Source organism: Plasmopara halstedii (assembly GCF_900000015.1).
Source record: "Plasmopara halstedii genome assembly, contig: Scaffold_437, whole genome shotgun sequence".
In the NCBI taxonomy this organism is placed as follows: Eukaryota; Oomycota; class Peronosporomycetes; order Peronosporales; family Peronosporaceae; genus Plasmopara; species Plasmopara halstedii.
Window position 1 is genome coordinate 114,536 of NW_020187357.1, and position 14,127 is coordinate 128,662.

At 44.6% G+C, this 14,127-nt stretch overlaps 5 protein-coding genes across 5 annotated transcripts; 1 reads left to right on the plus strand and 4 right to left on the minus strand.

Annotated features, from left to right (window-relative positions):
• Window positions 1–714: 714 nt before the first annotated feature.
• On the minus strand, window positions 715–1,560 carry PHALS_09903 (uncharacterized protein; the record flags this gene model as incomplete). Its single annotated transcript, XM_024725238.1, has 1 exon — window positions 715–1,560. One exon carries the CDS (start codon window positions 1,558–1,560, stop codon window positions 715–717), a length of 846 nt encoding a protein of 281 aa, XP_024576035.1.
• Window positions 1,561–1,856: 296 nt separating this feature from the next.
• PHALS_09904 (WD40 repeat protein) lies at window positions 1,857–3,657 on the minus strand (the record flags this gene model as incomplete). Its single annotated transcript, XM_024725239.1, has 3 exons — window positions 1,857–1,877; window positions 1,945–3,312; window positions 3,385–3,657. 3 exons carry the CDS (start codon window positions 3,655–3,657, stop codon window positions 1,857–1,859), a joined length of 1,662 nt encoding a protein of 553 aa, XP_024576036.1.
• Window positions 3,658–3,803: 146 nt separating this feature from the next.
• Window positions 3,804–4,112, plus strand: PHALS_09905 (uncharacterized protein; the record flags this gene model as incomplete). The annotated part of the gene is made up of 1 exon (XM_024725240.1): window positions 3,804–4,112. The coding sequence occupies one exon, from the start codon at window positions 3,804–3,806 to the stop codon at window positions 4,110–4,112; it is 309 nt and encodes a 102-aa protein (XP_024576037.1).
• Window positions 4,113–4,180: 68 nt separating this feature from the next.
• PHALS_09906 (cfz1-like protein) lies at window positions 4,181–5,590 on the minus strand (the record flags this gene model as incomplete). Its single annotated transcript, XM_024725241.1, has 1 exon — window positions 4,181–5,590. One exon carries the CDS (start codon window positions 5,588–5,590, stop codon window positions 4,181–4,183), a length of 1,410 nt encoding a protein of 469 aa, XP_024576038.1.
• Window positions 5,591–7,874: 2,284 nt separating this feature from the next.
• On the minus strand, window positions 7,875–8,144 carry PHALS_09907 (uncharacterized protein; the record flags this gene model as incomplete). The annotated part of the gene is made up of 2 exons (XM_024725242.1): window positions 7,875–8,045; window positions 8,115–8,144. The coding sequence occupies 2 exons, from the start codon at window positions 8,142–8,144 to the stop codon at window positions 7,875–7,877; spliced, it is 201 nt and encodes a 66-aa protein (XP_024576039.1).
• Between the last annotated feature and the right edge of the window lie 5,983 nt (window positions 8,145–14,127).

The window sequence follows — 14,127 nt, forward strand, 5'->3', positions numbered from 1 at the left end:
TGTTTGAGACGCCACTTCGGCAAGATTGCCCAGACGCCGTGGACGCGTTTGATCAGAAAGATCAGGACACCCCGCGCTTCCCACAAATAGCCAAGGAAGTAGAAGGGCCGTGAGCTGAGCTCAAGCAATGGCCCTGAGCTTTTGCGGTCGCAGACACAGAGCTCGCGGGAGCGTAAGGGGTTGACCCATACGTCGCAGGGCGACAATCTGAAGGAAGTCGACGGCTTGCCTTTAGTTTGGCAAACACAAGCTTCCTCTAAGCGCAACGCTACGGCAGCCCCGCTGCAAAACTGGCAAAATTCGGCGTGATTCAGACGAATAAAATGGGCTCCATGAGGCATTGTAACTCTTACACGATTGTCTGACTGATAAATGAATGCTTGTTTCTCAGTCCCAGGGACAATGCATCAAACCCGACACTTCCCTGTTTTAAAAATTAGAACTCCACACAAAACACGTGTATGACCAGAGTAGTCCTTTATAAAAACGGGGTGTTTGCTAGTTTTGTAATTGATTTTTTATGGCCTCTGGCCGCACCACTTGCTCCAGATAAACTTCGCCGGCTACCACATCTGGCGGCAATGTCTTAAGTGATTGCTTGAACATCAAATTACAATACAAATTCGCTGCTCAAATTTACTAAAATTGTCTGGGCTACTAGTCTGTGATGAATTTTACCGATGTTGTCAGGGCACTGTTTTTATTATGCAAGCATCAAGTGTTAGTATTTTCAACGGGAGCCGCGAAGTACATATCATGCATCGTAAACTGTAATGATGCAAGCTGACCAGGAGAGCAAGCTTTTTCAGTAATCTCTTTGTCAACGGAAGATGAAGGTGTAATAATTTGAAGATTTTTCGCTTTCCTCTTCTTTCCTTTTTGAGTCAGCCCAGTGCCATCACACACACTAGACAATAAGTTTGTATCGATTGGGCCAAAGCAAATCGTGTTCTTCACCTCAGGAGTCGGCTTTGACGGTGTTTCGGCCAGTGAAGATGATATGGCCATGTTAATACTTACTGCCAAATCTAGTGGAGGTGGGACATCTGGCGCTGTTGAACGACTGCCGCGTTGACCATCGAAAACTGGTGAACCACTAATGCCAAAATAGGAATCCATTTCCATCACAAAAAGTTGATCATCGCCGTTCGCGTGGCCCTCAATAGTCATCCCCGTGCTGTTTGCACCTATATCTTGACTCAAATTTGGTCCTTTCCGCTTGACCTCAAGAATTCGACCTTGTGGATGATCCTTGCTTGTCTCTATGAATGACACTTTTGGGTGTGCCCATAGTGGAAGCGATCGTTGAGCAAACGTTCTCAACTCACTCCTGGTACTAGTATCTCCACCAGTGGTTAAATTTGGATGATCTTTTACGGCAGACGATGAAAACACTGACATTCGTCGATTTGAAGTGAGCAAATCCCATGATTTGAGCTCCGTAACGCTCGCCTCGAAGCCAAAAGATGACAGAGAAGACGTAGAATTTTTCGTTCTTGGATCGGACAAGGCACAGTCGACCTTGTGCTGGGAAAGCGCAGTTACGCGCATGTCATACATCTTAAGTATAGAATCACAACAGATAAGCATCTTAAGCCCATCCGGTACGAACAGACAGCACAATCGTCGGCGCAATCGGCGACGGCGGGAATTGACATCTGTGTCATTTTCGAAGTGCTGATGGCCGAAGTCGATAGCAGATGTGGCAAGTTGTGACAAAAAAGCCTGGGACGCATCCAAAATTGAGCTACGCAAACTCCCGGTTGCATGTGGACGGTGTAAAGTTAGGCCTGGTGGAGACGATGACGAGGACGTTGACGACATAGATGAAGATGATGATGTACGTGACGAGTCGGTTACTTTGCTTGATGCTGGGCCTTTAGAATTACGGACGGTCAAAGTCGTTGCGACTGGAGCTCTCATATCATGACGAATTCGAAGCACTTGACTTTGCGTCCGAGTTTCGAGTGCACGGAAATCGGCATAAAAATCGCTAACTTGACGTTGCAAACACCCAGGTCCCAGATCGTCTGCATCGGATAAAGCAGCACTTTCAACTGTATTAGCGTGTGTATCAGCACTAATGCGAGCCCCTTCAGGGTGTATAGCATAGAGATGACTCGTGCCATGCGCTGACGTAACATTAATCCATTTACTATCCTGGCTAAACGCAATATCTTGGATTGTGGCATGAGTTATTCCTCGCTGTAACTTGTACGCGAGTTGGTAATGTAGTGTCCCAAGTCCACAGGTGAGAGTTCCATTAGGTTTCGTGATAACACTCTGTAACGGTGGTGACAAGCGGTAAACATGAAGATTTTGACCTTTAGTGGAACTTGTCGCCAATAAGAGTCCGGAAAAATCTAGTGATAAATTCACTAACGCAGTAGAATGGCATTGAAAGTTTGCCAGTATGCGCTTGGTAACCAGGTCAAGCATCACAACCCATCCTGCATGTTTCTTTGAGGCAATTGATGCTTTGTCGCTCGAGTCAATTTGTGAAGCTTGCTGACTCGTCAAGCCATAGCTCTTAGAATCTGCCACTTGAGAGTGATCAATGCAGTGCCGACTTCCAGCTGATGTATGTATATGACCATTTTGCACGTCGGTTTTCGGCCTGCCAGGAGATGAAGATAAATAGGGTGCAATAGTGGCTCGTCCAACCTCTGAAAGGTAATACAGTCCCGAAGCGACATTCTGTGCAATGTCAACAGCCGTGTAGGACGGTGACGAGCTATGAGACATATCACGAGCTTCGGTAGCCATTCCACCGAGTACAAGAGATTCAATAGGAACTTCGTCAAAATCCGAGTCGATGTCTTCTTTTCCTACAAGCGACTGCTCCTGCCCTTTGGCTTGAGTCGTGTCATTGCTCAGTGCATATCCTGGATAAGCCAGCCAGCGCGAACCGAGTGCCATGGCTGGAGACGTCACAATTATTGTCTGTTGCAGCTGGAAAGTGGCCAAATTATAGAGAAAAAGTTCACGCGTTTCGCATAGTACCGCCGCCATAGTCGCGTTTGTTTGCACGTCCAAAACTAGCGAAGGCGTGGGCGGCAGTTTAAAAAGAATCTTTTGCTCGTCTAGATTTAGTATCGAAATGTCTTCGCACCCATTATCATCCTCTACATCGGCTGCTGCAGGTAAAAAGTCTTCATCCTCGTCGTCGCTCAAATACAGCGGTGCACTCCGTTCGGACACGAAAAGGGCTCCTAATTTCTGCGTTGCAATTTCTTCTGTTGGAATGCCAAACAAGTGGATAAACCGTACGTTTGGAACGCGTGCTGTATCCTTATCAGGGTCCATTAGCATCTAAATCATAAGGGCGTGGTACATTCTGTCAATAAGCTGCAATAGGCACAATTGAGGCTCAAACACACACACCTGAATGGGTGAACAGCTTTCGTGAGTCGTACTGAGGTTATCAAGACGGTAGAGAAGCCAGTTAGAGCGTGTACACAGTAGTAGGAGCATAAGGCCATTCACACGCTGCAGAGAGCAGGCTGTCACTTCCAGAGAGCACTCAGAGGCGGCTGACGGTCCACTGGACGCAGAAGATCTGGATGGAGATAGAGGAGCGGCTGTACCATTGCTAATCCCACGTCGACGAGAAATACGCGTGCTGTTTCGTCGCGTTGAGTGGGTGGGAGTCTTCATCTTCGGTAGATGCGCTATTGAACCTTCTTCAAGAGAACAACACCTTCAACCCCATTGGATTGGTAAAAAAAGGATGCTTTGTAAAGGTGTAGTATCTATTTGTTTGCATTAATACTTTTATTGACATTCTAAAAAAACATTTTAAAATGACGCAGGGAATAGTGGTAAACGACGGACACGGACTTCTGATCAAGGCGACTGGAGACCTCAAATACACGGCGAACGACCAGAAAAATGGTTTTTTTACTTGTATTGCTGAGAAAGCCATCGATTTGGGTCAATTTGCCGAGGAAAACGAAGATGATGACGTCACCGAGCCGGGAGACAACAAGCCGCTTCCGATCGTGCGCCTGGAGACGAACAGACGATCATTGTTGATTGCCAAATTCGAGACGGGCAAACGAGAGCGCACGCTTGTAGTGTCAAAGTTACGGGGACGAGAAGATGGCGAGTAGTAATCCAAAGAGAAAGATTATGGAGGGTGAACGTGCGGTATTTCTGGCTATAAACGTGCTTTTGAGTATTAACTGTCGCTATCAACCAACTGCTCGTTCTCCTCTTTCTCGTGTGTCTTTTTGTGTCGTGCAAAATTTGAAACCTGGGTAAATTTTTTCAGACAGCCTTCATACGGACACACGTACGGTTGAAAACCCGCGTGCATCCATATGTGCTCTTTCAGCGATACTGAATGCGCGAAACTTTTGCCGCAGCCGTCGTAATGACAAACGTACGGCTTGATGCCTGCATGGGTGCGCTCATGTGCGCGCAGGTTCGAGCTATGAGCATACCGTTTTGAGCAGCCAGAGTACGAACACTTCAGTGGTTTTTCGCCCGTATGCGTCCGAATATGATTTTGTAACTCAGATCGTCCACGAAACTGTTTATTGCACGTCGGACATTCGTGCTTTTTACTAGGTTTGATGCGCGACTTTGTCACCTTCGGTTTTGAGTACATTTCTACCTGTTCCAGAAATTTGTTCTGGTTCTCATTGCTAGTGATAGCTGACATTTTGGACTTATTTAATGCCAGGTTACTGCTAAGATTGCGAGCAGTACTACCGCTGGACATCGCACTAGTCAAAAAAGCGCTTTCGTGCCCTTCATCATCTTCACCAAGACTACTGGTAATACTGGTTTGGTTTAGTGATTTAATGTATCCATCAAGCTCTATCATTGAGTCTTTGACGTAATCGCTGATGGCCCACACCGTATTCTCATTCATCTGACCCAGGTCAAACGCGTAGCCATCGTCGTCAATCTGGCGCACCGTATCAGGCTGGTACTTGCTGATCACATCCATGAGTCCACGAAGGTACTGACTGGGTAGCATTGTAATCTTCTGTACGAGGCACTGCTTATCATAAAAACTCATAGGCTTAACGTTGTCTGGGTACATGTAGTCCCCTGTAGATGGATTAATATATTTTGTATTGCCACCAGAGCCTTTAGCATGCGAAAGCACGAGTGCAGTGCCCGAGACACAACCTTGTCCTTCATTATCAGTCGTCGCCTCGTTACTCTCCGCCGTCATGTTTTCCTTGCGTGGAGTTGTTACGGTGGACAAAGTCGTACTTGTGACACTCACGCATGGCGGCAGTAGTGAATTAATGGAGAGCTGGCTTGACGTGCGCTTCTCCAGAACTGTATTCATCGACGGTATTGGCCCCAGGCTTCCAAAGTTGTCGGCATCGCCAAGCATCCAGGAAGGATCCTTCTGTAGACTAAGCCCCACATTCGGATAACTTTTAAACACCTTTTCACTTGTGGTTTCCATGACCGATGCGTCGAGCACACTATCCTTGGTGTCGTTAATTATACTAGCATTGGCTGCGCCTTCTTCATTACGTTTTTGCTGCTCGGACGATGGCAACACGCCATCGCTAGAAGGAAAGCCCGCTGTATTAATTGTAGAAATAACAGGCGAGGTGCTCATATTTTAAAGTGCTTTAATCTCTTCTTTAATGGTAGCTGTTCCGCTTAAAGACACACACAAAATCGGTCACACTTATCTTTCCAAATCCTGACGCAGCAACTGAAAAGTTCAAAAATGCAACCAACACTCAACCCCCTGTCCTTCACTCTCCACCCAAAACGAGAAAACCCCTGTAATATCTGATAGAAATATACCGGTCCGGGAGATGGTATAGCGATAGTAAACGACGTCTTTCATGATGAATAAAAAAAAGGGTGGCTTACAAATCAATAATTTTATCTCAACAATACAGATTACTTTGAATTTGATAGTTGTTCGGAGCAAAAATATAATGCATTGTGGTTTCTTACATTCTCATGTAATGTTATCTTCGATTTTTGGTGTAAGCTTTTAATATAGTATTTAGAAGATGAATAGCGATAATAAGTACTGTACTTATCCCTTACAAATTTAGTACAATTTAGAGTGATTGTACTTTTTCCATTAAAAAAGGAAAATTTTGGTATCTAAAAGATGATAAATGAATTTTAGAACGTCACCCCTTTTTGGGAGTCGTGTAAGCCATGGCAAGCGCAACCCCGCTCTACCCGGCCCGGGATTGAACCCTGAACCTCCCGGTTCTGAAGTGATTTAAAAGATGATGAAACTTCGTGAAGGAAGAATCCTAGGTATAAGTGGTCTGCTAGCCGCACATAAGATAGTAAATACAGTTTCATTATGAGAGACAGAAAAATGTACGTGTAGTATTACTATAATTCGAAATGCATGTACTCGTGAAATATCAGAGCTAACAAGACATTTACTTACGATAGAGACTCACGGCTTCGCTCCTGGTAGCAGCACGCCAATCCAACCTCTGTGCTTTTGTTAATGCGGACTCCTATAGTCAAACCTTTCTCTGTGCGAAGAGCACAGCAACCTTGTCAAACTTGCAAATACGATTTTTGGCAACAACTAATGTGTTAAAATGGCATCACTGTGGTTCCATCAGCATTTTTAGTGCGTGGTAAAGAATGCAGTCCAACTCCAAGTTTACCCCATAACATTAGCAGTACGCAGACAAAATATCCAAGTGGAACCCTTTTATGTACTATACCTCCGCAAAAATCAAGTTGTACAACAGTCCGCAAATCTGTACGGTGGATTGCATCCGTCATAAATAGAAGTTGTGTGTACACATGCCACAAGGTGATAAGAACACCCGCAATTTCTGCAACATCATTGGTGGTGTAACTTGCCTTTTCGCTCGATCTCTACCCCCTCTTCCGCCTTAAGCAAATGCCCAGCCGTCAGCAAAAGGGGAGGAGTAGTTTTGGTGTCGTATATACAGCAAGAAATGAACTCGCTGCTTGATCTTCTCGCTAAAAGTTTCTGTTGGCGTATCTCAATATGTGACATTGCCCATTGGGAGCTTGAATTGAGATATCCTGGTATCGGGTGGACTTCTAAAACCAAAAGTTCTGTGTGTTTTATCGGACCAAGATGCGTGCGGGTAATTCCCCTATGCCTCCACAAGCGACTCCGGTCAAAGCTTTAATGATAGTTGAATGATCCTGATACCGAGGGTGAATTAAGGATCAGACAAACAGTCTTTTCTAAAAAGCAAGTGATAAGAGAGGTGAAGATTTTGCCCCGGCGATCATAGGTTTACCCGAACTTGAATATTATTCGTTTGCTGGGACCGCGGTTGGTGCTACCGCGCGAAAGATAATTTACAGATCTTTTCAATGTGTTGATGTTTTCTCTGTATTTCACATCTCCAGTTCGCAACGAGTCACGCTACAATTACGGAGAATTAAACTTTTTTATATTACTACGCACGTTTTTTTGTTATAGAGTTTTGCTGGATTATATATAAGTAAGATGAAAAAATATACATTAAAGAATGGCGTTACATCAAATGGTGAACACCACGTGATGGACTCACACATGTTTCGAGAGAAAAAGTAGTACTCACTAAGTGCTGCGCGAGTTGCGAGCGCAAAGTTAGTTGCTATTCAGCTTCCTTCACCATATTTTTTCTCAATCTGCTTTGACTGATGCCGTACCTTCTTGCGTGTACCAACCAACAGCGTTCATAGAAAAATGATGAGGATGTCTACGACTGCAATCATTTGGCGTGTGCGATTTGGTGAATGAGGACAGAAATACCTAAGGTTACCGTGCACTTACATAGAAAAACATTCGACTCATGGAGTCCGCGTTTTTGAGAATTACATGTAAGTAGCTATGACCTATACCTTACAGATGATATTTTGATTAATGCACTCGAGAGGATAGTCGCTCACATGCCCAACAGAATCCTGTATTTGGAATTTACATCACCATCTCTAGTACCAAGTACTAGATCATGGAAATCACGTTCGAGCTCTGCTTCAGGTCCGAAGGGTGCGTACACAACACCAGCATAAGTACCCGCTTGGTCCTTCACAGCCAAAACATAATCCAGCACCCTCTATGTCACAAACAATCCTTGTCACAGATCATCCGTGTCATAAATCAGAGAGAAAACTTGTTTTCAAACATCGCCAATAAGGATTCTATCATAAACCATCCTATTGTCCTCGTGTCAAACCAAGTATCACGTCTCAGTGCTGCTGGGCTCACCACTAATCTTTGTTGAGAATGCTTGTGCCAAGGCGATAGGCCTCCCAGTGTGATCTTGTAGAGCACGTATCTTACCAGGTATTCCTTTCTTTATTACTTCTATGAGCTTTGTCATCGAATTGATTAAAATTGTCTGACGGGGTACGTACCATGCTATGATGTACGTACATGTCACCATCTCAGTAGTATCAAAGTAATGAAACTGATAAGACCGATTGAACTTTGTAAAGACGAGGTCCGTGGAACCTTTGGTTGTTAGCCTCAGATATTGCAATGCATACAGCTTAAAACTGACCATCGTGAAACAGAAACATCTGGCATCAGCGTCAATAGGTTGCTTGGAGGCGAATTATAGAAGATGCGCTGGCAAGACAACCAAACCTAACATTTGCGAGAGCACAAATGCACCGTGAGACCGCTATTGCTGAGCGCCCAGCTCTTTAGGAGTAGGTTCTCTCTTCCCGGGTGAGAGAAGTTGGGGCAGCCATAAACTTGGCCATGGACCAGACTTAGCAACTTTCGCGCTAGCAGACTCCAAGCTAGGCGATTAAGCGCGAGAGTTGAAAATTAGCTTAATATTGAAAGTATTGAATCGACGGATGTCGGGGGCTTTGACTTCGCCTGACTAGGGTAATTTGAGCGCTTTAATTTTTTCCACGCTTCGTAAAACGAGTCAGCGAACTGTGTCCAAGAGCTGAGCGCTATTATAGCCGGAATGACGGCAGACTCTTTTCCGGGAATGGCGACGATTTCTATCCTGACAGAGGATCTTTTAGAAAGTGGCTTAAATTTGAGACCAATCGCGTTCATCCAACATTTTACTAGGAATGCTGTGTGTGGAAGGACACGAGATAGAAGATCTACGCAAGCACCAAAGGTGATGAACGTCAGCGATGATGAGCAGAAAGTGGGCGATATCGTAGCTACAGGGTAGCAGCGTGGTGAATGTAATTACTACATCTCAAATAGTAATATGAAGCGTCTGTGCTCTGCATGCCCCCTCTCTCTCTGGTGATAGATATGAACGGAGGAGCTCCTTATCCGACGAACTCCTCGCGAAGAAACGTGAACTCCCTGGAGATGCAGGGTAAACTACTAGAACGAAATATATTTATATATTGTGAGGGTTGAGGTCAACAGGACAGGACCCAGACCTAAAGAAATGACTTTTAGGCAAGGTCAAACTCGCACCCAGGATAGTTGGTCGTTAGCATCACATTTCCGAGCTTTACGGTCCAGCGTGAAAAGACAAAATAATACCAGGAGCGTCGTGCATTTTTTTACGTATAACTTGCAACTGTCGAAAACAGTAGATAGTATGCAAGAACATGAAAGGTACTAGATACGGATGTCGTGATCGTGAGTCCAGCGACGGAAAAGATTAAAGATTCTTTTGGCCTCTATATGATCTTGTTCTTAGCCTTAAATTGTAAAATTCTTTCATGCCAGATCAGCTTGAGCGTCGTGGGCCTTGGATCAACTGAAGTCAGAAAAACATTGTGCCACGCGATTCTCTCCTGGTAGAGCTTTGGCGAGTCGTGAACCTACATCCGCTAGAAAAAAGAAGCGCTTCTGGGTGGGCATACAGGTACGATAGCCTTGGATCAGAATATTTGACTGTCCAAGTTGATGTTTGACGGTGCTTCTGCAGCAGACCCTGAAAGATTGAAGATATTGAGCCGGGTCTCACGACAAAACTGGAAATAGCGCTTATTAAATGTGGTCTCCACGTTTGTGCCTCCGCCGAGACAGGAATGCGCCGGCATGTCGTGGTGTCTAGAGTTGACCTCCAGTGAGACGTCTGATTTCAGATGTAAGCTGATGTCTATAGTGCTAGAGCCGGTGGAGTGTTAGGGCGACTGCGAGTCACGATATCCTACGCCACAGCTGCTGGAAACAGGAGATAATATGTTGCAAGTACAAAGGGTAGATCGTACATTATTTAACGTGTGATGCTTTCGCCGTGTGTTGTTGTGAAGATTCACGGTCATGTGGCGAGAGGTTATAACTCGTGATGGGAGTAATCAGGGATTCATTCGAATTTTAAATCACCTCATGACTCCCAGCAGAAATTCTCATTGAATTTGTACAATTATATCGTAAGGAAAATGGTGAAGTAACCAAATTCGTACGATTGGAATAGAACGAAAAGATGAGCCCACAATTCGTCAAAGTTAATTTCATTGTTAAGGGCACTTGCAAAACACTGAGTGCCTGGGGTGGGACAGATATCTACCATTCCTTTCCATTCATTGCTGAACAATTATGTGCTGACAAGAGATCCACAATGCGTATTACCATTGGATAAGAAAGAGCTCCATGAGACTGACTAGGTTAACCAAACGCCGCGTAACATGTCAACAAACGGTAATAGAAAAATATTTGGCGTCAAAAGACGCTGTTTTAATATAAAAGAATTGGTGTGGTGTAGACAGTGCGCGTACTCGGCACCGATCTCATGTGTCAGAAAATAGTGGCAAATGACAAATTGTGCACGCTTATACTAAGATATATGCAGCCACCATTTCGATGCTAACGCCAAGAATGTGCTGCAGAAGAGCCTGACTGATTGCGCTTTGTTCAGTGCCCTCGATCTCGTTGATGGGTATCATCAACTGCTCATCAAAAATAGCGATACATCTCCGACGACACTGCGTGATCCAAACGGAATGCTCTAGTGCTGCATGGCTATGCCAGAGAGACTGTTTAACGCACCAGCGATGCTCAATGGTCCGGCGACGCAACTGTTCAGGCCACATGGTGCATATACACAAATATCTTCCGACCATATATCCGCAAATAGCCATCCAGAAATTTGACATCCACATCAATCACTTGTGAGCGCATACACTTAAACACTTTGTTCGTTAGTATTGATAGAACTTCAATAATACCAGCGGAATTTTTTTGGGGGTATTACACTGAAAATAATGGGCTACGGGCAGATCCCACAATGAAGCCAAAAGCTACTGTAGATTGGTCAGTATTGCTTTGCGAGAGAAGCTTAAAAAAGTAGTTGACATGGCCAACATGTTGGACAAGTATGGTTCAAATTATGCTGACAGGGGACAGTCTCTCGCACATTTTCGTAACGTCGATGACCAATGGTCCTGAAGTACGGCAGAAGAGGCTGTAAAAGCAACCTCACGAGAGTCTTGATTCCGGCTCTTTTCAATGTGGATCGGCGATTCCATGTCATATCTGAAGCTTTTTAAAATTTGGTATGAAATTGCTCTGATGCAAGCAGATTTCAGTGAGCATGGGGGCGTAATTGCGCCTAGTTCCTCCCCGCTTCAAGTGCCATAGAAGAACTGCTCAGCTCTTTACAAGGGACTGCTCGCAAGAAGATATGCTCTTGTCAAGATCGGGGTGTACCTGCTTGGATCTATGCTATTTGTTATCCATGCAGATCACCGGTCGTTGCACACAGCGGCGTTGTTACCACATCCATCTCAAAGAATGGCGAGATGGCTATTGATCTACCAAGTATACCTATGAGGTGGTACTCCAGCCGTGTCGGTTTGGTGGTGGCTGATGCACTTCGCGTCACCCCGAATGTGAACTTGTCGCATGCCATGATAGTGATGTCGCCAATTACTGAGGCGATGCATACAGCGTGCGTGTCAGACGCAATATGTATTGCGCTGCCAAGAAGTCCAAGAAGAAAGAAACTTGAAAGCTTATATGTCGCATGTTAGTAGCGATCGGTCGCACGATTGCACTGCTATGCTATCTTTAGCATTTTCTGCCGATATCACTGGCACAATTGATAGCCTGCTTGTGGTGTTAAGTCATGACAAGGCCCTATATTAATGTATGTAACACTTGATACAGAGATAATGACCAGCTCAAGCCAAACGAAAAAAGGCACTGTAAGCGGTATGTGCTGGCGGCACTCTGAGAAGATAGATACGATCAAATGTGATCGCTTGTTGGACGTTTCAACGCTTTTACCTCTCGCCGCATGCTGCGGCATTTCAAGCCAACCTGTCGATTTTGGCCAATTGTTTGCGGTATATAGACTTCGTTTTTTATCTACCAAACACGCATCTGCTAATACTGACTTAGTGATCATTGTGGGGCGTCTCACTATGGTGACTTATCAAGCTGTTATGAGCAACACGGCGACACCATAAAAGGTGAGAATACAGCCATCGCTTCGCTGACAAGGCTGATGCGAACGTGACTTGCCGATGGAAACTCTGTTTAGATTTATAAGCACACAAATAGATATGGCTACCGCTGACAATCCACAGACGGACAGTCGGACGAAACGCGTTTAAAGAGTGGGGAGATTTCACCCAGAGCACTGTAGCGATTAGATCGCGTTGCTGAAGCAAATTTGTCCACTACATTGCGTTTCTAGTGCATTGCTTTACAGCTTCTATTGTATCATATAAATGCCTGGCTAACCCTGTGCATTTTTGACATTATTACGATGTGGCTCGCGTCTTGGTCGGAGCTATTGTTACTATTCAACTTCCTAGTATCAGTTCAATCACACTTCGTAGCAGAATGACAAAAAATATAAGATTGTACGTCATGCGTTAAAAAGCGACACTGTGACTGAGAGTCGGAGCGGAAGAGAAATTCAGCCAGGTAGCATTTTAATAGAGTGCTAATAAGCTCTAAAACCGACGTACATTTAGAGCTAATAGTGATAAAATGATACTAAACGTATCTGTTTCATATGGTCAATGATAGTGTAATGTGTACGTGCACCAGAATACGGCTCGTACAACGTCACAGAGGTCTCCGTATTAGTATGACCCATACCAAAACCTTCCGCTTCCACGCTATATCTGTCGAAGAAGCAGTGGCAATCTGAAGCAATGCAACGCATAACGTCGTGCCGCAAGGGTTGATTGAAATGGAGATTGGAGGCTCAATGTGCCTACCAGAACAGATGAATGTCAGCCATGCTGGTGCGACAAAGAAAAGGCTCTATTTGTTTGGCAGAACTGTGTATACTGCTGATGCCGCATCTGTTGCATAACACCCACGCCCTACGCGTTTAAAAGTAAAACAAGTATGATAATAGACTCATTGTAGGATATCGTAGGGTCTCATCAAATTGTCCTGTCCATTTTTCAAACCTGTGCAATGTGATGGTCATTTGCAGCTCCATATTAAGCTATTGTCAAAGACTCACAGCCCGGGGTTTTAATTGTTTATTGTAACTTCTGAAACGTGAGAAATACTGAAAAGTTCAAGTGTCGTGCACGTTCGACTATCAAAAACAGCTGGCAGCGCGCAGAGACATTGTAGATGTGGACATGCACATACTTTCCGTTCTGTTAATGACTGTAACGCGTAGAAGGTGCTTAAGCGTTTCAGTAAATCTGAAAGACTTTGACAGAGATGAGTGTGGTTTGGTCCTGTACAGGATGTCAAGACCAATCTTATCCCAGATATGGAAAGGTTGAAACGCCAGGGTTTATGGATCAGCTCGTTGTCAAAAACAATTGGTGATGCGTGCATGTCTCTCAGTAACTGTTTGGTGATCATCTCCCACTTCTACTAGGAAGTAGAAGTGCTTTTGGCGCGGTGTGAAGCCAGGAAAGCTTGATGCAGAACATTAATATGATCAAATCTAGCAGGAAAAACATGGTAAAAGCTTCTAGCTAGGCTCAAAAGGCCGAAGCGGCAGTGAGTCACTGCCTTCAGATCGCATCTCTGAAGAGACAGAATTTGGCAACAACAGGTCACGATTTTAGAAATATGACTTTGAAGAGCCATATTAGTTTAGCTGTAAGCTGGTGTCCCAGAGTTTCGTACTCGCGGGACGGTTTAACGCGACTATGTGCCACAATCTTCAGAATTTAATCCAATCAGAGCAGGATTGCCGCGTGATCCAGGACAACGCCCAGTGCATGTTTGTTTAATTTTAATATATTTTCTTTTTCTTTTATTTTATTGTTTATTTTAAA